Consider the following 26876-nt stretch of genomic DNA (forward strand, 5'->3'; position numbering starts at 1 on the left):
CAGTAGCCAAGCTTTCCTCTCTCTTGGCCATAGGGGTCGAGTGACTGGATCGCTGGGCACTGTGAATCCAATTCTGAGGAACAAATTTTCTATGCTGCCACTGTTCTGGAACCTGGTACAGCCGCTGCTGCCATTCTGGAACCTGGCGCTCTGCGCCTTTCTTGTCAAGGCAAGGTCTTTCAACTTTGCAGTTTTGAGGATGCAAAGGGTAGAGATTTGCTGCTTGCGGTGCCCTCAGGCCATCTTTTCCATTCTTTTGTTCCTTCTCAGCAATAGAGTTCTCCTCAGCCTTATCTTTGCAGTCCACACCTTTACTGGAACTTCCTTTCTGGCCAAACTCACATTTTAAATCATCCTGCTGGGCTCTTTGCTCTCGATTCTCAATATAAGTCTGGCTAAAAGCCCCCAACAATAGCCATGCCACTTCTTCAACATTCGACTGCCTTGAAATTTCTTTTGCCAGATTAATCAGTCCGCTGCTGCCCTTAATCCCACTCTTAGGCAAAGTCTCTGGACACGAACAAAATGCAGACAAACTTTCTGCCAAGCCATAACACATATTGTCTGGAGTCCAACAACCAATGCAGTCCTTCTTCCTAGCAGAAACCTCCTGTTATGGTTTGTGTCTGTGTGTCCCCCCCAAGCCTCATGTGGTCATGGGGCAGGTTTTTAGAGTTTGACTGATTATGGGTATAAGAGCTACACCTGCCCTGGGTGGATAGTTTGCATATGTAAGGGAGAGGAAAAGGCTGCTTGCAGCCATTCCTCCCTTCTAGTGGTTGTTGTTTTTGCTGTGTTCTGCCACCACGAGTTGTAGCCCTCTGCCATGTGCCACTCTGCCTTGTAACCTGCCAAGTATCGAGTGAAACCTCTACAAACTGTAAGCCGAATAAACCTTTCCTTCCTTAATTTTTGGAGTCAGGTATTTTGTCCCAGCAATGAGAGAAAAGTAACCAAAACACCTCCTGAACCCAATTTTACCAGCACAATTTCTATCAGCCTTCTGGGCTTCTGAGCTCTGACTAGAATCTCCCGGACAGAATAGTCGATGGTGTTCTAGCACTTCTCTTTCAGGTGACAACTCCAAACCTTTCCAAACACTTCCCACAAGCCATTTCCAAAGGCCCTTGAACCACATGGTTAGATATAGTTACAGCAAGGACCCCACTCCTCTGGTACCAAATTCTGTCTTGGTTATTTTTCTCTCGTTGCTGAGACAAAATACCCAATGCCCAAAATGAAGGAAGGAAAGGTTTATTTAGCTTACAGTTTGTGGAGATTTCAGTCCATATTTGGCTTGCTCTGAGGCAGAAGACAGCAAAGCAACAAGAGCAAAGTGGGGAATGGCAGCTGAAAAGCAAAGCAGCCAGAGCAAAAGGAGGAATGGCAGCAAGCAGCCTCTTTCCCTCCCTTACATTGTAAACAGGCTACCCCCACCTAAGGGGCGTGTAGCTCTCACATAATCTCCATGCCCTCCTCTTCCACAGGTTCAGGATGTATACAAAGTAAGCACCCTGGCTTCCTACTGAGTCACTTAGCCAAACCTCTAGACTCCCCAAGTTGACACAATGTATCAACCATAACAGAAGTCCACCACTATAATTGTGTTGATGTTTATCTGATCTTTTACACACAATAGTGTTTGTTTTGTGAAGTTGGGTGCACTGGTGTTTGGTGCATAAATGTTTATAATTATTACCTCTTCCCATTGAATTGTTTCCTTAACCAATATATAGTGACCTTCTTTGCTTCTTCTGATCAGTTTTGGCCTGAAGTCTACTTGTCTGAAAATAGGATAACTTTTGCTTGTTTCCCAGTTTCTGTTGCATGTGTTATTAATTTTTAACCTTTGACTTTTAGTCTATGAATTTCCTTTTAGGGTAAATGTCTTTCTTGTGTACAGGATATTGTTGGGTTTTGTTTCTTTATCCATTCTGCCAATCTGTGTCTTTTAATTGAGAGCATTCACACTGAGAGTTATTACTGTAAAGTATTGTCCTATTCCTATCATTGCATTATTTTCCTGTTTCTCATTCCCTTTTATTCCTTTCTTCTCAACTGGTCACTCTGCTTGGTACATTCATTGTACAAGAACTTTTCACACTGTTAGCTACATTTTCTCTCTAGAATATCCTTGATAGTATCCTTAATAGTTGTTCTATGCCTCAGTCTGACACTGTTAACTCCTTTCCAAAACAGGTCCTGATTAAATCCTCTCAAATGTGGTGGGTGCTGCACTGGATTTCTTCTCCAACTCCAGCCTGCCGTGTGGAAGGAATCACTTGTGGAGTAAAACTCCATGCTGCTTTTGCAGTCTATAATACTCCTGGAGTTGGGGCTAGTGCTGGTGTCCCAGTCTGTTGTTTCTCCCTAGAACTGCCAACAATCTCAGACTTACCTATTATTACTGGAGACAAGTTCAACTCCCCACACACCCCAGGGTGGGGGGCGAGCTTTCCAGACTGTTTCCTTCTTTTCTATGCATTGTGCTGCACTGTGTGTCTCATGTGGTGAATTTTTCAGGTACATCAAGGAAGACAACTATGCTACACAATGTCCTCTACACCCAAGAAACATGGTGAAGGGTGATGGTGTTGAGGGCTATGACAGTGAAAGTTAACTCTGAGAGAAGAAGGCACATTTTTAGTGTCTTCTGGTAGAGTTTACTATATGGGTTAAAAATTCTTTAGCATCTGGAGTTGCTTGTTGTCTACTCACAATAATAACTTCTTAAATACGTGTGAGTTTATTGGTTGGAAGTATTACTTGTCATCTCAGCTCAGTGACTGTCAGATCAGGAGTGCCATTAAGGAAGATCCTGAAATTACAACACTAAGTTTTTGTACATTTATATAACTCTAATAAAGTTGGCATAGTTGATTTCCTTGAAAAAGTGGAGTGGAGAGGGCTAACAAGGATCATAATGGAAATTGTCCCTGAAATTTTATAACACATTGAGAAAAGATGGAAATACTTCAGTCTGATATGAGAGGAGGAGAACAATTCTGATCAACAAAATCATGTGAAATATGGCTGAATAAAAATAAGGGGCCTTTGTTTTATGTAGTAAAACAAACATGAGTGGTAGTCTTTGAAATTTAAGTGACAAATATAAAAAAAAAGAGCTAAATGTTCAGTTTGTTGGTAGAATTCTCACCTAGCGTCTATGAGACCCTGGATTCCATCTGTAGCACTGTTAAAAATAAATAAATAAATAAATAAATAAATAAATAAATAAATAGAAATGCTAATACAGACAGAGAGATATGCATTTTCAGAACTACACTTTGTATGGTGGTTAAACAGAGGGACTCAGGAAGGATTTGGACACTCACCAGGAGAGCTGAGGATGGAAAGCATTACCATGAGAATGAATGCTAACAATCTTTCTTGTGGCACATTTTTCAAAGCAAACGGTAATAGCACCTGGTCTTTGTGAATTGTTCCTTTATTCCAAATAAGTTCATGTTCCTGTGACAAGCATTGGCTTGCATTATGATTCAAAGTTAGAATTTTAATATTGGAATGGCTTCAACATGTCTTCCATTACTAAGATTCTAAAAATTTTGCTACGTTTGTCCCTAAGACACCTTCATGCCTGGTTATTTAGTGAAGCAGAGGGCTCTGGCTTGTTCATAAATCACGATGCTTGGCTAAGCAGCTGCTTAGTTGCCTCATTCATGAACATTCCATTTAGTGCCAGATCAGAAACTCTCCAAATTGGATTTTCAGGGCATGAAGATCTGCTGGCAGACAAGGGAAGGGTATCTTTTAAAGATTCTTTTCCTGAAGTGAACTTTGCACAAGAAAATACATGGCTTGAGTCCTGGTAAGTTGATGTCCCATCCACAAATGTTCTGATTATATTGTTTGGCAAATACATTTTAGAAAGCATTACAAATTTCAGAACATCTAAAACTTGAGGCTTTGTAAAAGATTAAATGCAAGTATGTATTTAAGAGACTCTTTGCTTCCAGCATACTGTATCCTTAATTAAGTTAATACTTGATTTTGATATTTTTAGGTATTGGTTTTATCTGAAAACATAAACAGTACAGTTGAGACAGTTTTAACCAAAATCTCTTGTTTTGCTATTACTCTCATTTTGCCTATTAGGCATACCTTTCATGAATCCATTGCCTTATTTCTAAATTTAAGTTAAAATAATAAAAAGTAGGAAGAAAAACCTTAAGGTAATCTATTTTATTCAACAGCATAATCTAATATAAATACTAATAAACATCAGTCACAAAGCATTTTTGTGATCCATATGTGATATTCCCTGTGTTTCCTTTTGACAGATGTTTCTAGAGAATTACAGAGTTTAGACATCTTTTATAATGTATATAAATTCAGTCCAATGCTGTTGGTACTTTCTTTTTTTTTATATTTGGCAATATGTGCATTAAACAGTAGTGCTTAATATTTTTCTTACAGAATAGGCCTGACAGGTTAACATTTAAGGTGAGAAAAAAAGTGAAAATTTAAAACCAGTCAAATGAAGTAAAGAAGAACCAGAAAATATAGCTTTGCAATTAAATATATTTATTAATAAATATTATGGTGCTACCCTTTTCTGGCTATATGAACGTGCACCCATCTCTGTGATCTTCAAGACTCCAAGTTGTGGAGATGTGATTATCTAATCACCAGAGGCTATAGAATCCCACATACACCAACACATAATGCAACTATATTTGCTTAAAATTGTGATGTGTTATAGGTGTTCAGTAGTTATTTGTTTCCCCAATATTAATGTCAATGGACATTCATTTCTTTTCCAGATTTGAGTTTAGTTTCCACACTTATCACAGTGCTTCTGCCTAACCAAATGTCACTCTTTAGTCTCTCAATTTTGGTAATCCCTCTGCGAATCCCTTTCCCTCACTGTATTTATAGCTAATAAACTGGCCCTCCAGGCATCTCTTCATCTGTCTCACAGGCATCATGAGATTCTCCAGGGAAGTCATAGCTGGAAATCAACACCTCCCTACTAATGTCAAGGCTATTTGCTATATGAAACGAGAGGTAGGGATATTTTCTCCCTTCTGCCTCACAGTTTTAGGAGTCTGAGCAGTTCTACAGATCTTTTATTAAACATCCAAATATTAATCCTTTGTGTCCAGAAAATCTAGGTCCAGAGGCTGCATAGACATAAAAGACTGATTCCTGCAATTAAGAAGCTTGGAATAATTCTGAAACACAACTAAACCAACAGGAGTATGGAAGTGAAAGAAGCCACGTAATAGCTGGTCCCAACCCCAGAGACACTGTCATCATTTCAAATAGATCCTGATCCGGGGCATGGGCTGAAAGCAAGTCATTTAATTTGGAAGAAAATCAAACTTTTGTTTTGCTTTTAAATTGAGGCAAAATAACTCAAAACTGCAACTGCATTTGAAAAATAAGCTCTGATTGAAAATAATTCCACATCTATTTGTCCAGCTAAAGTCAACATAAAATCTTAAAATTGTTCTTCCAAGTGGAAGGCGTGTGTACTTCACAGATCAAAAGAAACACCAAACCAAACAAAAATCCAACAGTCTATGAGGACTTCAACATTCAGAAAAAATGAAAGAATAATTTTCAAATACTATTTTTAAAATAAAAAACCCTGTGCCTTCTTCAAATATCACATTGTAATATTAGAAGCATCCCAAAATAAAGATGACAATAATAATATTCATCCTGTCAGGCCTGATTTTAATTCTTAGTTTAAAACACTAATACACTAAGAATCCCAGTCTTGAGTTAGCAATAAACTTAAGTAGGCAGTTATAACAATGATCTTAAAACAGAATCTCTCTTTTAAAAATTTGAGTTAGCACAGAGTATACATGTGCAAAAAACAGCATTTTAAACTTATAATTGCTATTGATTTCAGGCCAAAGAGAAGCAAGGAAATCCTGAGAAGGAAAGAATACTATCAATAGCCAAATCTCAACATTATATGTGCATTTAGAGAGCAGTAAGTGATTTTTTTTTTCCTACACTAAAAGTAGCATAAGGTAGCATGTTGCTAATTTCATTTAAAGCATGAATTTCTAAAGTTACTTTTCATAAATTTTACTTGTGCCTCTCCTCCTTTTTCTCAGTTGAAAATTTAAGGGACCTACCCTGAGGTCAAGGATACAGCTAGGAGTAGGAAGAAAGTTTTGTTTTACAGCTAAGCGCAAACACTTCACTCACAGGCTGAAGATTGTTCACAATGATGGGCTAACTCCAGTGTCTGTACTTTTTTAACCCTTACATATGGTTTTCAAATCTTGCATACGGGCTGTTCAGCACAGTGGCTTACTATTAGATCAGACTAGAGGCTCCCGCCGGGATTCTCAAATTAAGCAACTTTGGCCCAGTGAAAGAGTTGAGGTAATTGGGCTCTTCCAAGGTATTCAAAGTAAGTGGTACATAGCACACAAACCCCTAGATAAAAACTTAGTAAATCCATGCAGTCTCATGGACAATCAGATTACAGCAGTGCGTTTCTCTGTTGTTATAGATAAAGGAACTGAGACTTAGTCAGGGAATTACTCAAGTTGCCAGAAACTGAAAAGCTGGCGAAACTGTTTATAACATACATCCTCATTTCCCTAGGCACAAGAGCATGCTGGAGATAGGGTTTATCCTTGATCTAATTATTTCTGAATGAGCACTCAACTGTTATTAAGCTACCAACAGTCTGGGTCCAGGAAAATGACAGGATCATTCACTGGTTACCATTCATACATCTCAATATTGTTCATCGGAGGAGAAAAAGATGTCCTACCCAGATGCTGTCTTCTTGCTTGTACTGTTTCCAGTTGCGTCCTGTGTCACTAAACATCAGGCTATAACTCGTCACCCAGTCAGAGCTTCCGTATCTTCCCTGTGTGGCCACTGCTGTAATCTCCACTCTGTTCCCCAGGTCCATCTGGAGCCACTGTTGAGCGTTGGAATCTGCTGGGGACCAACCACCAGTTCCTGGAACATTATCAGACAGAGAGAGAGAGAAAGTTATATCACTGTCTCATACAGCTGAAACTTTCAGCCATAAGAGATCAATGAAACAGTGCTCAACCATGACGCCCTTACTCTGAAATATGCCACACTCTTCCCTGTGCCTATATGAAAGATCTTGGTGGTTTCATACCTAAGCTTCCATCTCTCTGATGGCAATTTCAGTGAGGTCTGCACCATACTTCTTTCTTCTCTCCTCAGTTACTGTGGCTTCCATCTTATGAATACTCAGTGGAGTTTCAAATTTAGGACATTTATGAGAACCTAGTGCCTTTGTTTCTTCTCTTTAAACTTTAGCTTTCACTCTCGACAAATAAAAATTGGTCTTATATTCTAGCTCTCTGACTAGGTTCCCTTACTGTTTTTCCCTTTCCTTCCTTCTTTCATTTCACTCCCTCCTTTCCCTGCTCCTTATCTTTCTCCAAATAGGTATCATGAGCCTGCCATAGGCCAGACATTTTACCATGGATACAAAGGTGGAAGGACTCTAACTAAGTCTCTGAGGGACAGGATTCATTTACTCAACATTTGTTCTCAAGCAACAAGAGCATGCTGGGTGCTGAAGAGACAGGAAGCTACAAACAATTTTGTACAGTGTCACGGGAAAGAATCCATGACAAGGGGTAAATAAAGTGACAGCTGGCGCAGGAAGGACAGATTGCATTAGGAGAAATTCAGAAGGCCTCTGAAAGTTAAGGTTCTGGTGCTGAATTCAGAAGCAAGAATACAATGTCTATGAAAAAATAGCGGTGGGAGGGATATTTGTGTATATACCAACCAGAGTGAAGGGAACAGATATAAAAAACCTCAGGATCAAGGGAGAAGCTGACACATTCTGAGATCCACTTGTGGCCCTGGGTTCTTGACACATAGAAGCATCCTACTATGCCAAAATCCAAGTTGAGGAATCAGCCCAGGAGCCCATCAATGATAAATGGATTAAAACACACACAGTGGAATATCGTTCAGCCACAAGGAAGAGCAGGATCACGACATCTGCAGGAAAGTGGAGGAACCTGGAGGCACCATGTTAAGGCAAATAACCCAGAGACAGAAGAGCATTGTGTTTTTCTTTCCTATGTGGAAACTGGAGAAAGATAAAGATGAATGCAAAGTACAAGAAAGCCAGTTAGGGTAGGGAAAGAGACTGGCATGGGAGGAGAGGGCAAGAGAGAAAAAAAGAAGAGTGCCTGTATGTATGGAAATACCACAGTGAGCTTCATTAATTTAACAATTGATAAGCACTCATAGCTGTTAATTTTAAAAAGTATTTTGGTCCCAGGATTTCATTATTACTCATACTTGAACTTGACAGAAAATAGCTATTATCTCTCAATCAGAAGATTTATGATTCAAGTTTTCTGCTTCCATTTCATAGGGAAAAGAACGAGTTATTAAAACTGTTAGTGACTGCACAGTTCACACATCCTGTGATACTTGAGTGGGGCACCGGTGCAGGCTTCTTGTGCCATGGGTAGGGGTGGCATAAAATCAGCCCCTGCATTACCCACCTTGCTCAGGGCACCAAGATAGAGAATTCATTGAAATTTAAATTTAGAAAAGTAATTAATAAGTTCCTTTTTCTTCCAGTTTATTGCATTGAGAACCATTGTAGGGATGTTCCGAGTCTACTTTCCCATCATCATCATCGATTGGAGGAGGAGGAGCCACCTCGACCTCGGCTTGATACCTCAATGCCTTTCTCAGCCCTGGCTCCCACGGCAGGGTCCGTTATGCTACAGGAATGGATGTTCAAACACAGGAGACATGTCTAGCCGTGTTGCACATATGTGCATTTCAGACACACGCCTAGCCATGTTGCACATATGTGCATTTCAGACACACGCCTAGCCATGTTGCACATATGTGCATTTCAGACACACGCCTAGCCGTGTGGCACATATGTGCATTTCAGACACATGCCTAGCCATGTTGCACATATGTACATTTCAGACACACGCCTAGCCATGTTGCACATATGTACATTTCAGACACACACCTAGCCATGTTGCACATATGTGCATTTCAGACACACGCCTAGCCATGTTGCACATATGTGCATTTCAGACACTACTTATTTTTCTCCCAGCAAAGAGCTAGTCCAGAGTAGCTTTGTTTGATACAGGTTTTTCTTTGCGGGGGTGGTTATTGTTTTCCACTCTCTAAGAGAAGATTTCTTTATTTTTTTATTTTAAAGATAATAGTTTAAAAAATAGCAAAATACAAACAAAACAATGCAAGGACATTAAAAATGATATAAGATTTCAAACCAAATGATAGAGATTAACAGTGGTTGTTACATTACATATTGTTATCTTCAACGAAGTTGCTCACATTACCAGATGAAAGAATGGAAGATGTATTAAACCATTAAAGAGAATAAGAAAACAATAATTTAAAAAATATTAGAGACAAATACAGGGGAAAAAAAAAAGAAAAAGAAATATGCTTAAGACCTACTGGGGGATGTATTTTATTAAGTGTTTTGTTGCAAAATATGCAGACAGTGGCAGGTATTGTTGATATGCTAATATTCTCTCTTTCCACAGTAACAGTGGGACCTGGCTACTTCTAATCTTTCCATATTATAGGTATGGCCATATTCTTTCAATGTAGATGTTACTGAGGATATAAGCACTTGCACTGCAAGCCAGCACCCCTCTTCACCACTTACCTTCCCACTTGGTAGCGGGTCTTAAATGAGGGCAGAACCTCAGCAAGAAAAGATCCTAGGTCCCCGCACCATCACTTAAAGATAATTACTGTGTAATTATAGCATACCTGCAGTAACCTATTCCATGAATGAGACCCAAACACCAATTGTGCTGAAGCCATTGTACACTGGAATTCATCTGATCCTGCATTTAAGCCTCTGTCGATCCATACACAATGTTGTGAAGTAAATAGCACCATCCCACTTACATGAGGAAACTCAGATTTAGCAGACTGAGGTTTAGCAGCCAGGATTCAAACACAGTTTGGGCAAATCCAGCTACTGAGATTTGAGACTTCTGTGTAATAGAAAAAACTTTTTTTCCTAAAGTGCCAGAAAATAAGTAAAGGGGGAAAAAATGTTATCCAGAGGAGGTATCTGACCAGTTCCAGAGGTGCATGTTTATGGTCACCTCTGGCATGTTCACCATTCTCAGTCACTTTCTCATTCTCCTAATTCCTTAAAATTGACTGAAAGGAAGAGATTTTACATTTCTAAAAAGCCTAAATTTTTCTGAATCTACGTATCATTTCTACCCAATTTCTTCTGCTGCTCATTTTAGATGCTTCTTTATTCTTATGAAGTTGTTTAAACTGCAAAATTTCAACAATATTAAAATATGATAAAAATAAATTTATAAGGTGATTTTTTGAGTAAAATATGATTTTGTATTTTTATACTTTCTGTATAACATATTTTATTCTGATATGCCTTTCTTGGATAAATTTATAATTTTATTACTCATATATGTTTTACTACAAAAATATATACAGCAAGACATAAAAGAATATATAGAGGAATCTGAGAGTTTGTGGTTTAATATAGGACTTTTGCCTGTCTATCGCTAGTTTTGAAATTAAAATCTCCATAAATTAAGCCATTTTTCTTTTAACTTATGCAGTCCACAACTGGAATCCCTAGTCATGCTCTAAAAATTTTCCTTTATTCATTACAATTACTATGTAATAAAAATCTATATTAAGGACAGAAAGCAGAAAGTGAAATGGTAAGACATTTGCCTTGCAAAAAATAAAATCCCTAAAAAAGCAGATAGAAGCATAAATGTAGCCAACCCAAAACAAAGTAAAGAAAAACTAGAGCTATTTAGTGCTAAAATGATTTCTTCAAATTTGTCTAAAGAAAATCACATCTTTCTTTGGCTCACTACGAAAACCTTAGCTTATTTGTCCTCTTAAACTAAACCAAAATGAAATAGTTGCTGTTAGCGTTCATTAACACATCAGGTTAGGAAGGCTCTAAACCCAAGAGGTTCAACTTCTGCTCTCAGAATGGAGGGCCACTCCCTGGGTGGTAATTGCCGAGGACCATTTCCCTGCAGTTGAAGACGCTCCCTGAATTACCACTAATAGGCTCGACACCAAGGGTTGCCATGGAAAACATTTTGTTCCTTCCACCACACAGTAATGTGTTTTCACAAATTCTGACAGTGGCCTGAAGATATTATTTGTAGTTTCTCTAAAGGCACTGCATGCACATTGGTTTCCAGTTGCTGAATTATTCTACATTGGGGATGGAACATACATGCAGAAATGAGCATTTGGGCAAGTTGGAGGTTTTAACCAAGGTTGCGCTCTCTGTGATTGTGGCTGAAATCTCAATGATTATGAGCTACAAACTTTCCCATAAATCTTGCAGGTTATGTATAACAACACTTTATGGAAATTTAACTTATAGGAAAAAATTAAATTTAAATGAACAAGCATTTCACCTTAGATTTTTATACCATTCAGGGTTTTGTCATAGTTCTTCAAACACAATGTCAGAGGATTTCTGTCTTCGTTTATGTCTAGCACACCCCAAACCCCATTCGCTATCTCCTGTACTATTTGACCTTTAGGGGAAAGGTGGAATAAGGTGATTCTGGTGGGGAAGGGACCCAGCTCTGCCCCCAGTGTTGGGGTAGTTGAGTGCTCATCACACAGGTGGAGAGCTTGGGAAGCTCTGACAACCACACAGCCAGTCACGGCCAAGCAGGAATTCGAGTCCAGGGAACTTGGGTCCTCCCTGGAGTTCTTCACTTTGCAGCACAGGGTCTCTGGAGGGCACTGATGCATCTCTGTTGTGCGCCTGCTCCTCGTTCTTATCACAGCCATTCTCACCAGGGCAGAAACCCACACTTCATACTGTCAGTGTCTCATGGTTTCTCATGGCAATCGGCAATGTTTTTGTTTTGTTTTGTTTTACTTTTACTTGTTAGGGAACAAAACAACCTCAAAGGACCAACTAGCCAGTCTAAGTTCCAGGACTGGAGACTGTGCTCAAACCCAGTTCTGCTGAGGTCTAGTTCCCACCTAAGGTTTTGGTTATGTTTTTGTTTTTCTTCTGGTACCAGGAATCTAACTCAAGATCTTGTGCTTGCCAGGCAGGCACTTTGCCTCTCAGCTAAATCCCCAGCCCCTCCCACCTAAGGTTTCAACAAGGAATAAAGTCTTAAGCAAACAGGAAAAGATTGCTACGGAGAATTCTAAACTAGCTTTACAGGAAAATAAGAAACCAGTTCTCACAACTCCCAGCCAACGCCTGCTCAGTTTTCTACAACAGTGTGCATATCCCTAACCCTGAATTCAAGACTTCACATGACAGCGGAGGTTCAAAACATGAAGCAGAATAACTACCACAAAAATGTAGAAAGCCCTGGGTTTCTACACTAATTTCAACTTCTAATTCTGAAAGGGAAACGAGAATTGATTGATGTCACACATTGAAAATAGACACTAAGCATTATATACAGGTCTCTGCTAAGAGGTATTTCACAGCTCTCATTTCGATCACACCTGAAGTGTAGCACTTTCACACTTAATCTCTGTTAAGCAGGCAGGTCGGCCACTTATTTTTAACCCCCAATATAAACCCAATAAGCAACAATTTTCTTCTCCTGTTTTATGCAAGGCTTTATGAAGCTATAAGCACATTCTCACACATGACTCAGAGGCCAACTTGAACAACTAGCTGCATCTTTAATTATTAAACAGGTGATGCCTCAGTCAGCCAAGGACTGAGATTTTTTCAGGGACAAATTACCTGGTGATGGTAATGAGCAGAGGCTAGAGGCTGTCCCATAAATATCTACCAGTACACTGTGTGCGTAAGAGTAATGTCAGCATTCTCACACAGGCTCGCCATGTTTGGGAGGGTTTCTTCCTCCACCTCTCTCAAGTGCTATCACCCAGGTGTTACAAGGGCTGAGGCTGGGAAGCTATTGGCTAGAACATGGGTGCCATCCTTCTGCTACTGGGCAGGTGCAATAGGCCCAGATACCGCAGCCTGCCACTGGTCAATCTTCTGCATTTCCTTCTACACATTAATTTAGACACTAAGTAGTCTTCCAGAGGAGAAAAAGTAGGAACTTGACCAAATACTTTGCAGGACTCATTAAAGATGAAAACCTGTAAGTAAACACAGAGTTGCCCCCTTTGAGATCAGTTTTCAAGAAAGAAGAAAGGAGCTATGAAGAAAGATTCATAGAAGAGGGGGAAGAGTTTGGGTTCAAATCTGACCCTGTTATTGTGGTTGAGAACGGCCTCATGAGCAGTGTTGGGCAGGGAGTGGTTTCATTTATGACTTAGTTTAGGTTTCCTGAAAATCAAGCATGAGAGAAGGATTTGCGTGTAATGATTGCATTTGGGAGGTGACTCCAGGAGCCCAAGGAGGGTGAAGGAAATAAGATGTGGAAGAGAGGAAAGGCAGCCCTTGCTGCTCCATCAGGTCCTGCTTTCTTGGGCACCAGCTAGGCTGCAACTGAGTATCATCTCAGCCAAGGGGAAGGGAGCTGGGGTTTCAAATCCCCAACCACCCCACATAGCACATGAGGGCTGGTGGGAAGGGTGGTGTCAAAAGCACAGACAGAGCTTGGAGAGTGGGGAATGTGCAGCTAGGGGGCCAGAAAGGGGATCCTTTATGGATGTTTTGGTCTCCACCCAGATTCTTCCTCACACGGGTGCTCATCCCCAGCTAGCATGTTGGCTGCCAACCTGAGATCCCCTCTCCTTGGAGGTGTATTCTTGGACAAGAAGAAGCCTTCTTGCTGAAGAAGCTACCATGTGATTTGTCCACATACAGCTTACCAGATGAAGATGAAGTTTGAAATACTGGTCAGACTGTGACCTAGAATTTCCTCTTAGTATCCCCAAGAAGCTAATTTTGCATTTCTGCCAGTATCTCACACTTCTGCCTAATTCTGCTTCCTTCACAGCTTGTCTCTAGAGAGCATTCCTGAACAAAATCATCTCAACAAGAAGTTTCAGCTCATCTCAGCTTTGAAGGGTTATCTAGAGCCAGTTCAGTTGCTAACACAGTGGGTTTGTAATGCAGTGGTGAAGGTTGAGAGATGTGGGCAGTGGCAGCCTCTAACAGTCTGCACCTGGTTGCTACTCATGCATCTGCATTTGTACTAAAAAGGCTAAATTATTCTTGTGAAGGATGCTCATGACTCAGGCACTTTTGCTGAGATATCTTCCAATAAATGCCTCTTCTTTGAAGAATTGCGATATCAAGGACTTGATTAAGTAGGAAAACTTGTACGTCTGTCCGTATCATAGTCTACAAGTTATACAGTAAGTGCAGAGTATCACAGGAGCACAGTTGTGGCTCAGCAGATTTGGAGTACCATCCTATGTATGATGCCCCACATTTATGTTGCTTGAAGACCTAGCATTGATTCATACTTGCATAAAAGCGTCTGGGTACTTTTAGAAACTTTAGCAGAAAGGTCACATACTGTATATAAACTTTGAAGGTCTTTTCATTAATTGGTCAATATGGTAGTGAACAAAATTTAAAATTAAGTTACATTTGATAAGAAATTTTTTTCCTTGATTATATCAGCCACATTCTAGTTCTCAATAACTGTATATAGCTAGTGTTTGCCTTGTTGGAAGGGACGGTTAGACAACATTTCTGTCTTTACAGGAGTTTGTATTGGTAAAATGTACTCCAGAATTTCTCTCATAAAATGAGTAGGTTAGCTCTACTTTAGTTTGGCAAATCAAAGCCCTGTAGTTATTCCCACGTGCTGCTCAAGTCTAAAGGGGTTTTAGTGGATTTACTTATATCTCACTTAATGTATTTACAAGTGCTGAGTTCTATCCATGAATAAACCAGTGTCAAATATGTGCCAACCAGGTAAGATAGTCTTCTCAGTTTTAAGTATGAAGAAAAAAAATTACTTCCCAGATATCTTTAAAGGGAAAATGGAGAAATGGGGCTAAAAGTTACTGGAAATACCAAATCCCATATTATTGGTACTCTCACTTCTTTGTCATAAGCCACACACTGCACAGCTACGCACACTGCACTTAGTTTCTTGTAGCAAATTTGTTCGAAAGACAGCATTCAATCTAGGTTTGATGTTTGAGTAAAAAGGGTCACTTTCTACCTTAAGACTTTGGACATGTAATTTTAGTTCTTCTGTAAAAATAATATCCTAATAATATGCTGAGTACTCTAACAAGGCCCAAGTGGAACATTGGAATGCTACTTAGAAAGAATGTCAATGAGGCCTATCAAAGAAAAAGAGGACAAGAGTAAAAGGCAAAGTGTGTGAGTTTATTACTCACTTCTATGCTAAATAGCAATGTTCAGACCCTTTGAAGCATCACATTGTTAGTGACAGAGTATTCATATGAGCCCTCTCCATCTCCCCTCATTGGTGCTTTACTTTGCAATTAGCCTCACTGAATACTGGACCATCACAATGGATTTGGGCTGGGGATTTAGCTCAGCAGCAAAAGTGCCTGCCTGGCAAGCGCAAGGTCGTGAGTTCGGTTCCCGGTACCGGAGAAAAAAAAACAAAAAACCAAAAAACAAAAAAAACAATGGATTTGTCTCTATGTCCTAAGGCGCCTGATAAATAACAGATTTCTGCTTTGCATTTCTTGCTTTGTAGTGGTCCTAATATGAGAAGAGGATTACAGCATGCTTTAAGTACCTAGGTCTAGGTGAGATTTACTGACAAGAATATCAGCCATCAGTGTGACCTTCATGCCACGGGGAAGGCACACACACACACATAGATCTCTTCCTCCCTGTCTGAGAATTCCACATTTTTGTGGTTAAAATATTGAAAACACTATTTGAAATGCCAAAATTACCTGACTAGACAACAGTTATGCCTACAATGAATGCATTTACTGAGATTATAACTTCAGATCAACATAAATAAAGATATTGGTTAGTATAGGGTAAACAGACTTATATATAAATCCAAGGCCTACCAAAATTAGCTGTGTATTTTTCAGCTAGTGACTTAACCCAAGGCTGCCTCCTCATCCTTAAAAATAAAGTTAATACAGCACCAAGTATTTTAGAATACTGATGTGAAGATAAAAATACAAAGCTGAAGTTTCTAACAATGCTTATCATCCATAATAACTGGGCCAACTTTTATGATTTTTCATTCTTTCCTCCCCACTCAGATCCAGTGTGAGTAAGGATGAAAGTAAGCACAGAAGAAGCAGAAGATGCAGAGATGCTCTGGACTGTGCATCTTAGATCTGAAGGTAGCAGTGAAACAGTTGTTAACACAAGCATCCTAATCTAGTAGTTCTGGAGAGAAGTTGAGATCTTGCATTTTGAACACCCTCCTGGTGGAAACACTTCCAGTCATAAAGCAGAACGTGAAGGGACAAAGGGAAGAAGAGTTCTTGATGCCTGCTCTCCTGGGGCAGCCAGGGCAGGACAAATGAAAAACGTTTCAAGGTGAGAGGGGGGGATCCAGGGAACAATTTCTGCCTAGCCTACTGTTTTGTTTTTTTTATTAGACAAATTAGATCATGCCCATATCATGCCTGCCTAACTCAATCCAGACGGGAGACTGGAGCTGTGTTTTGCAAGCAGACATTGCAGCATTGTTAGGAAATTAGATCCTCAGTATTCTTACCTAGCTATCTGGAACAAGTCCCCAGAGAGCTTGTGTTATGCTAATTGTGGGTATGAATCCTGATTCCTGCATTGTTTCCAAATCACATTTCCTAGTAGAGAGTCTGATGAAGCCAAACTGAAAAGCCACTTCCCACAGACCTTCATGGATTCCCAGAGCTTTGGGGTCAGTTCAGTTCAATAAGGCAGGGTATGTGTACAGAGAACCTGTTCCCACATGGGAGCCAAGAGCTTTAAGCCTCTTCATCCATCTATGAGCACAGGAACCTGAAAATGCCTTGACATAAGAAATCAAATTCTCCATGGCAACAGAATTGTCATGCTAGAAACATGCAATCTGCACCTTCACAAGCAAGCACTTCAAAAATAATATTCCAGCAAGGAAGGATTACAATTTCAAGGGACAAATGGCAAACATAATTGTTTGCAAACTGTATTTGGAAAAACTAAATGAAGATGGAAAGGTAAATAAAAGCCTTTGCTCTCATCAGGCCAAAGACATTTAGTGCTGTCTGCCTGTTCATCATATAAAGCAACTTAAATCCTTCCCCTCATTTTCAAGGTCTCACCCACAGCTCCCTGCCTGGTGCTGGGCCACCAGCTCCTGCACTTCTGCTGACAGTAAGTGTTTCTCCAGCCTCAGCCAGATTAATGCCCAGATCAAAAGCAATCTTGCCACAGAACAAATCACATTGACAAAGACAGATCCTTCCTAAGCCACATTTATATAGATTGACTTGGCAACCTAAGTAATGGTGATCTGACCCCTAGTTTAATGTATTTTGTCATTTTTTTCAAAAGTAATTATTCTCTTTCTTGCTTTTCTTGTGTGTGTGTGTGTGTGTGTGTGTGTGTGTGTGTGTGAGTGAGAGAGAGAGAGAGAGAGAGAGAGAAAGAAAGAGAGAGAGACAGAGAGAGAGAGGGAGATTAGGTGGAGACTAAAGGATATGTGGTAGTGAAAAAACAAAAATTCTATTTGGTAAATCCCCTCCGTAGATGAGATAGCACTGTGGAAACTATTACAGTTGGGCTTTTAACCATCTAATCCTCCTTGATGTGGGGTGGATTGCCCAGATTTTGCCTGGACAGCAATAACTTCAGTTAACAGCTGTTTCCATGGGTATTATTTTTTCCTCAGAGAGATTAGTTTGCTGTTGATTGAACTTGCTTTACTTGTGGCTAAGGAGAGCACATCAGACATCATTGCCCAGGACAGCCTTTCTGGATTCTATCCCTCACCTTTAGAATGAATTCCTGCTTCTGTCATGGCAAATTTATAAGTTGTGTATACTTTTTCCCTGAGTGCAGTCAGATGGATGTATGTCTGAGTTTCTTATACATCCTGGAGGCAAAACAACCTTTAATCATCCACGATCAAAGTATGTCAATAGCTTATATGGTTCCCAGCACTTTGAAGTGTTGTCTACATACAAGAAGTGAGTTTGTTGGTCTGAGACAGTTCAGCAGTGATGCTTTGTATGCATGCCAGTGTCAGCACAGAATTCTACTGAGGAAGAAGTAATTTAATGAAAATCAATGGCTTTATAGCTTGGATTCCATCTTTGAGAGAACACAAGGAAGTTCTTTGACAGGTGTGTGGGGTTGGATAGCATAAAGGAGAAGGACCATGAAGCACTGTGAAAAATGAATAAATGACTATAATATACAGAAAAAACCTAACAAAGCTTGGAAGTCATAAGAAAGTACATGTCTTTTCAATACCATCCTGGGCCACTAACTAACCTAACTCATGATTATTTAATTCTCTAGAAGAATGTACCTGTCATTTGGTTTTGGTACTTGCTGTTTGATTAGATCTCAGATACTGTGAAGTTACACATTAATTTTATAAATATATGTCACATAGGATTCACCTATGAGTTAATCTTGCAAGACACGGTGATGATAGTTTTAATGAAATTCAACTTGACTAGGTTAAGCAATGGCCAGAGAGCTGGTAAAGCATTACTTCTGGTTACATCTGCGAGTATGTTTCCAAGGCGACTGCAACTGGCAGACTGAGTGTGCCAGATCTGCCCTCAACAACGTGAGCGTGCCTTATTCAGGCCCCTGCAGGACCAGGTGAAATAAGAAGTGCCAGGGAAACATGAGGTAGATGTCACTTTTCAAGCAAGGACATCCATCTGCTCAAGCAGAACTCCAGATTTCAAGGACTTGGGCTCTGGGAGCCACACAGAACATCCTTCCTCCAACCCTGCACCCTCCACTCTTCTCAGGCCTTAGGCAGAGGGTCGCCCCACCCGATCCCCAAGTTCTCAGACCTTCTAGCTCCGAATGCCTGTCCCCATTGGCTTCCCTGATTGTTTCAGAAAGCATATTGTTGCCTCCTTAGCTTCCACAGTCGTCTGGGCCCTTTTCCATATTAAAACTCCTCCTGCATAGTGATGTATGCCCTATTGGTTCCATTTCTCTGGAAAACCATAATAACATGGGCACTAAGTAGTTTTGTATCCACCTAACAATCTTTTGAGAGCTGAGTAAATTTTGGATGTGCTCATTCTATATCTGTAGGAGAGCTACAACTTTAACTTATTTAAAATTATAAAAGAACTTTTCCACATTGTTGGTGGGAATTTAAACTAGTACATCCACTGTGGAATGTAGTATGAAGGTTTCTCAAAATCTAAAACTAGAAATTCCATTTGACCTGTTCTAAGTATTTTTCTGAAACAGTTCAAGTTATCAAATTACAGTGATACAGGAATACCCATGTTTATAGTAGCACAATTTAAAATAGCTACATTATGAAAATGGCCTATATATTGATCAACTGATGAATGGATAAAGAAAGTGTGGTCTTTACACACAATGAAGTACTACTCTGCCATAAAAAACAATAAATGAGGCATTCATAGGTAAATGGATGCACCTTATCAACATAATATGAAGTGAAATAAATCACACACATAAGCTTAAATATTGCATGGCATTCATTATGAGAGAACCCCATGAGCAAAACAAAGGATAGATAATAGGAAGCAGGGAATTGTTTTTCTTCAAATGGGAAGGGGAACAAAAGACAGAGGGAGAGGGGAGGGATGGGAGGTGTAGCAGATGAAAGAACAGTTAAGATACATTGTGAACATGAACCAACTCCACATGATAAATGCAATCATTATGCACTGGAAACATGTACTAATAAAAACCAAAAAAAGAAAATTACACTTGGACAAGTATTTAATGCTCCTTTATTTTAAACTACTTCCTGGGAATCAACAAAATGCATATGTACCTTGATTTCTGATATTTGAAGGTTTTAAATGAAATTTAGAACAGATGGGTATGAACATGACTGTGTATGAGAATCTCACAGTACAGTATGATTACAGTTAATAATATGTGTTACAGACTTGAAATCTGTTCACGTGTTTCCCTCACACACACACACACACACACAAAGGTAACCTTGGGAGATGGTAGAGGGATTAACTAACCTGACTGCAATGACCGCTTCACAATGTACACACAATCAAATTATCCCGCCATCTACCTTAAATACCTCGTTCCGTCAGTGACACTTCAATAACACCATGGGGGAGGGTGAGCTAATGAAAACAACCCACACATCTCCTTGTCTGAAACACTGAAGTTATTTTCACCTTCTGGGCAGGACAGTGTCCAGGGGCTGTGAGTAGGAGCATGGACATGGGAATCAGACTTCCTGGGTTAAAATTTGGTGTGGCAGCAGCTGCCCTCTTTATAACAATTTTTGCCTTTGAAACAAGTCTACCAATATTACCTACAGGGAAGGTGGCTGTGAAAGTCAAACTAATGTACTTGAGGGCTTGGAGCAGTGATGCTCTGTGGTGAGTACCTATGTATGGCTGTCACCATTTTTCGTTTGATGTAGTAACATAAGATGGTGAGTGTGGATTCCTAGACACATAATTCCTGCCTTTAGGGTAAAACTCTCTGAGGTCTCCACAGACATCTCCACATGCACTAGATTTCATGCACAGGGGTACAATTTGCTCCTTAGGGTACATTTGATGTCTTTCATGAAATGCAGAGAAAGACTTAAAGAACTCATATGGAAAATGGGTATTCAGAGCTGCAATTACTTCTTGGTCCTGCTACTGAGCAGGCAGGATATAGATCTTGTTTGAGAAGGACAAAAAGAAACATAGTTTTACTCATATTTCTAATATCAATTAAAGCTATATTTTTTCTCTTTGACTTACTAAATTTTACATTTGCTTATTCAGACATATGACAAAATTTATCCTCTACATTAACATAATTATTTTTATGTTTGATGATAACAGGTGTACTGCCGGTATATATGTGCTGTAATGTATATATCTTACATGTTTTACATACATGTGTAGGCTACTTTATCCATTCATATACACATAGACAGTAGAACTTTTTTTTGTACTAAGAATTGAACTCAGGACCTTGTACTTGCCAGGCAGGCGCTTGTGCCGCTTAGCTATATATATATCCCTGGCCCTGACAGTGGAACTTTTGTATTTTCAGGTACTACTTTTATATGTTCAACCAAAGGAAGATGAAAAATATTTAAAAACATTGCTTGTGAACTGAACACATAAAGACTTTTTTTCCTTGTATCTGTTATTCCCTAAACAATATATAACAATTAAGTATTTAGATGCCATTTACGGTATATTAGATAACATAAGTAACCCAGAGATGTTTTATAATATATGAGATTCATGTAGTATATGAATCTCTATGCCATTATATAGAAAGGACTTATACATCCATGAACTTGGGTATCCACGGGTATCCTAGAACCAATATGTACCCCATGGATACTGAAGGATAACTATATATATATATATATATATATATAATGTGCTTATGTGTATTATGTACAGTAGTGCCTTGGTTTATGAACTTAATCTGTTTTATGGATTTTGGTGAAGATACTTGCACTTGTGCTTCTATTAAGAAGATGCTGTGGTCATGTTTGCATCTGGTGCAGTTTGCAAATGGGAGTAAAATTTGGCCAAACACTTATTTGTAAGCACAAATATTCCTGAATCAAGGTATTAGTGTCTATATGTATATGTATGGGGGGAAGATCCATTCTTATATATATCCATCCTTTAATATGACCCTCAGTCTCTATATATTCAGTATTTGTATATCTATATATATGCTAGTATATACTGTAAAATGTATGATTTATTTTTTACAAACATATATGTATGTTGTACCCATACAAAGTAAAGTAATTGTATCAATATTAGCACTAGCAATAAACAGTGCTAGTCATTAAGTAGGGTCATAACTTGGAAGTACATCTCAAGCCGCACTACCCCTGTGAACTCAAAAAGAGCATACCTATTCTTGCCAACTATGTGTCACGTTCCAGCATGGTGCCTGACACATAGCAGGTGCTCCATAAATAATCATGAAAGGATTTGTTATTCAAGAATTCATCCAACTCCGTGGTTTGCAACTCTTCGTGCATTTTTGACTGCCCATAAAGCTTTTATTTATTCCTTGATCCATCTCCTTGCTATGTTTCATCTCACATGATTAACTGAGAATACATGGGAGATGGGCTCAGGCAGTGCTCCCATCAAGCTGTCTGGGTAATCCAAGTGTGCAGCCTTGGAATGAGAACTCTGGGGCCTGGGCCTGCTTTCCCATAAGGACACAATGAATGACAGGGATGCTGTCAATATCCTGGGTGCTGCGCCAGAGGATGAGCTATAGGCCCAGGCTCCTTTGTCATCCTACTGCTCAGACATGCTGATTTAGACTCTACTTACGAGAGAACTAGGTCTCCTCCCCATACGTACTCATGCTAGCTTTGGGTCAAGGCACTCAAATTCCAGGTGAACAGACTCAGGGTGGTGAGGAGAGGTGAACAGAGACATGTACCCTCAGTCAGCCCCTGTCCAGAAGGGAGGGAGCTGGCCTGAGAACAGACCCATAGCTTTCCCCAGAAACTGCCCAGCGGTCATGAAGCATGAATAGCTTTCTACTGCCACTTGATTTGGTTGGGATTTTAAGAAACTGTCCTTGGAATCCCTGTTAGACATGGTGTCAAAATCTCCTGACATTTGTTCCCTCCTGAAATGAAAAGTGGGCCTACTGGATACACTCCCAATTTTCAGTCTTGCAGTGGGAAAGATGTTTGGGACGGGAGCGTCCAGTCTTACTTCGGAAGCATTGGGCAAGGTGAGCATGTGGTGCCACTTCAGGGATAAAAACACAAAGGTTGGGCGGGTGAGTCACTTACGGAAACTCATGAAACCTACAAGTCTTGTAGCCAGCATTTCAATGCCAACTGAGTGGTATTTAAGGCTTTCTTCTTCATCACTCCAGGCCTCTTCAATCATAGCTGTGTATCTACTTACTAGACTGGACTAATTAAGGGTGTATACCCCCATCTTTACCACCTGTTATAAAGATACCAAGCATTAAACTTCAGTTATATGTACTTGCTAAGACTGTAGATGATTTATAATCTTGCTTTGAATTAATTGCATGTTCTAGATTTTTTTAAAACTGGTATTAATGCTGCAGTTACTTTAAGGTTAGTGGAAATTTTTAATGAACTTCATCTTTTATAAAGAAAATATAATACTCTCTAATGCTATTTATGTTGTATACATGTACTGTGAAAATATAGTGAATGCATTTTGAAAAGAAATTTTTACAGAGGTCTCATGATAAATCAAACTGAAGTCTGTGGTTAGAGGAGCAATAGTCTGATATGAGTAACAATTGTGTGTTTAGATGTGTGATTACATTAGACTTTCGTTCATCTCCTCTCACACCTTTTCCTAAACACTGCCTTTGGACATAATGCCTGCAGATGGAAACAATCACTTTTCCTGAAGATTCCCAATGTCCTTATTTGTCACTTGGCTGTAGGATTTTTTTTTTTTTCTCCAGTACCGGGAATTGAACTCACAATCTTGCACTTGCCAGGCAGGCACTGTGCCGCTGAGCTAAATCCCCAGGCCCTTGGCTGTAGGATTTTGAACCTTCTGCTTACCAATTCTCCAGTTGAGCTGAGCTGGGCTGGGAGGGCCAGTGAGGTCTGAGGAGCTGGAGAATGCCATTGGAGAGAGCAGCGATGCTAATGGGTCATCACAGTTGTCTACAGGGTTGGAAAGGAGACAGAGAGAGGGCAGAATCTGTTAGCAAAGCCTTTCCATGAAGAGCAACACATGACATTACCTACCATCCTCTGCAGAGCACTTGCTCTGAAGTTGGCACTACTTGTTTCCTTAAATTACTGCATCTACTTCTTATAACAACCCCAGTGGACAAGAACAACTTCCTTTCACAGTGGGAGAATGAAGTTTAGAAGTGTCCAGGAGGTCGTTCAAGGTCACAACAACCATTGTTAATTTCTTATCATCTTCTTTTGAAATTCTGTACCATTTTATTTGTCTCTGTTGTCGTTATTTTATTATTTTTTTTTTCTTTTTAAAATAAAAAAGAAAGTAGCACAGCTAGAACTCTCTCCTGGGTTTACCTGACACAAATCCCAGCTACCAGCTATTCCTTTAAAGGACAAGTTATGCAGAGACTTAGATCGCTGTTACTGTGCTAATTTTAGAAGAAGGGAGCCCACTAAAGAGGGGAGTATTGTTTAACTTTTCCCATCTCCTGTCCCAGGCACCTCCATAATTATATCTAAAAAAAATTACGTCTAGAAAAACAGGGTAATTTTGACTAATTTACTTTTTGTTTTGTGAAAATCACTGAAAATAAGTTACTTATTCTAACAGCTCATTCATAGTCCATAAAGTAACAGAGAATAGCCGTGGATTTTGCACAATTTTGAATATGACAGTCAGTAGTAGTTATACCTCCAGCTGTCTTAAACGTGATAATCAGGCTTTGGAAGGCTTTTTTGATAATGTCTTAATGTGAGACAGGGCAGATCACAGGCAAAGAGGTGGACTTGACAACACAGCTATGTCTCTCCAGGTTGGCATTAATGTTATGACCAGTCAGTTCTTGCACAGAGCACTGCCCTTCCTCTCAGCATGCTGGCACTTTAGTTGGACCATTCATACTATCCAAAACTCGTGTTAGGGATTTAACTCCCCGGTAACAGTACTAAGAGATGGGGCCTTTCAGAGGAGGTAACATGAGAGCTCCACCACCATAGGCTGGCTTAGTGCCTTAATGACAGGGCTCTCAGGACTGTGGTCTCACCTTCTTGCTTCCTGCCACGTAACAACACCACAAGTGTACACTTCCTAGGTGCTGACACATTGATGCTGACCTTCCTAACCTTCAGAAATGTGAGCCAACAAATGTCTGTGCATTATAAGTAACCGCTTCTCAGGTATTCTGTTCTAGTGGCACAAAGCAGATTAAGAGATTTGGTCATCATAATGTTCTGGACTAATTCACTTATTTGTTTTTATCTCTCACCAAGTAGCACATCTTTGTGGTCCCCTAGCAATAACTATTGGCATGATATTTCTTGAATAAAGATTTGTTGAAAGAAAGAGATGGTGAGTCATAAGTGAAGGAAAGAAGAGAGGATCAATGAATCAATCAGTTCATCAACTCCACAGCACTCACATTCTTTTCCTATTTTTCCATGTTGTACAAAATTGACCTTGCAAGACATTGACAAATGATCTCATAAAATTTAGATATACTTCAGTCAAAGCAAATTTCAAATATGCTATTCAGTTTCAAGGTAAACTTCATGGTAGTAAAGGCTCTCAGGAGTAATTAATTTGACTTTTTCTGAAAGAATATTTACATAGGATCACGCTTGTTTATCTAGGAAGCTCTGAGCTGTATTTCAGCTAATTGCAGGGAAATTAATTAGAAATGTAAGGATTAAATTCTTGTTTGTTAAATGTGTTTGAAAATCAACTGCCAAAGTATATTTTGAGTTTCTCTCAAACCCAAATGTTTGAAATGTGTTTTGAGGTGTTTGATAAACACGAAGCAGAGCCTCATCCTCACTGAAGAGGAGTAATCCGAGAATCACAGGAAAGGGATGGTGGTCATGGCTAATCTGTTAATAGAAAGCAGAGATGTGTCATGTGTGCTCTTGTCATAGGAGGCAGTTGAAGGGAGATGCACACACACACACACGCACACTTAAAACACTTGCTTGAAAAAGCACATTTGTTACTCTATTTATATATAAGGAAACATTGTGAACCTGAAGCTGATCTTGCCTTTGCTTATGACTCTTTTATCATCAAGAAACAGGAGTGTGGAAAAGTGGAAACTACAGGAATACTCAAAGTGTGACTACATGCCCACACATGCACACACACACAGCCACTAATCAACAGGACATCTGCATTCAAAGCTGTGTCACGGGTCTCGATCCTCCACATTTGTGGTCATAAGTCTCTTCACATTTTGAAATTGTTCTCTTTCACCTCTCAATATCTCTCAGCCTTTCTAATACCCAAATCCACCAAATTGCAAACAATTTCAAGGCAAAGAACCACATTTATTATGCTACTCATGTGCTTCTTAAAGTTTTAGCATGTATACGATGTTATCTTCATTTTCTTAAGTTCTTCAAATATTTCTATGTGTTGATATTTGTGAGTTGGCCCCATAGGTGTATCTCTCCCCAAGCCTTCGCTTACATGCAGTTCTTGTATATTTAACCAGTTTTTGTTACAAGTGTGTATGTTGTGCTGTATTAGAACTGACTGTACACATGTAGAAATTTCAAGTCAACTCAAGTCACATATTACTCAGGAAACAACCCTAGATGTAAATTTTTCTCTTACTAGAGTAGTCCTTGAGTTCAAGTACATAAATTCTTAAAATGCCTATGAAATAGTAGAAATGGAAGTTACATAACCATTTAAAAGTAATTCAATCCAGATATTTATAAAGTCTTATTTTATGTTTGTCCTTGGAGAGGCAGTAGGGATAGATTTGAGTAAGATAGACTCTCAGACCTCAAAACCTCCAGAGACTATAAAGAAATACAAAGATGTAAATATATAGATGGACAAGACAGCCAACAAATGTTCACTAAGCTTATAGCACCACTCTAAAATGGGTTCCTCAGGGTGCACATGTGCAGGCCACCAACTTTGCATGGGCAATAGGGTTGGGGACAGTGAGCTTCTGGGGCTGTGGACCTCATGGACCAGCTGCCAGGCTCCAGCTGCTCTTTGCTGCTCTGAACTCTGCCTGCCCTGCATCTCTGCTTCTGTGATGAAGGCTCCCATTTGGGAAATGCGCAAATTCATAAAACATGATCTGTGCTCAAGGCAAAGGCTTGGAGGAAGCTTTTGAGGGACTCCTATCCTCA

The 26876-nt window shown here is 39.6% G+C and overlaps 1 protein-coding gene across 1 annotated transcript in view; it reads right to left on the reverse strand.

Moving 5' to 3' along the window:
* Window positions 1–26876, reverse strand: part of Cntnap5 (contactin associated protein-like 5) — an 809758-nt gene that overhangs the window by 602822 nt on the left and 180060 nt on the right. Inside the window, exons 2-3 of the mRNA XM_013521091.1 lie at window positions 23607–23711; window positions 6767–6960 (exon numbers count right to left, since the gene is read on the reverse strand). Of these exons, the coding sequence (XP_013376545.1) occupies window positions 6767–6960; window positions 23607–23711 (299 nt within the window). The remainder of the gene's footprint in view (window positions 1–6766; window positions 6961–23606; window positions 23712–26876) is intronic.

Source organism: Chinchilla lanigera, unplaced genomic scaffold, assembly GCF_000276665.1.
Source record: "Chinchilla lanigera isolate Chin_1 unplaced genomic scaffold, ChiLan1.0 scaffold00058, whole genome shotgun sequence".
Classification (NCBI taxonomy): Eukaryota; Metazoa; Chordata; class Mammalia; order Rodentia; family Chinchillidae; genus Chinchilla; species Chinchilla lanigera.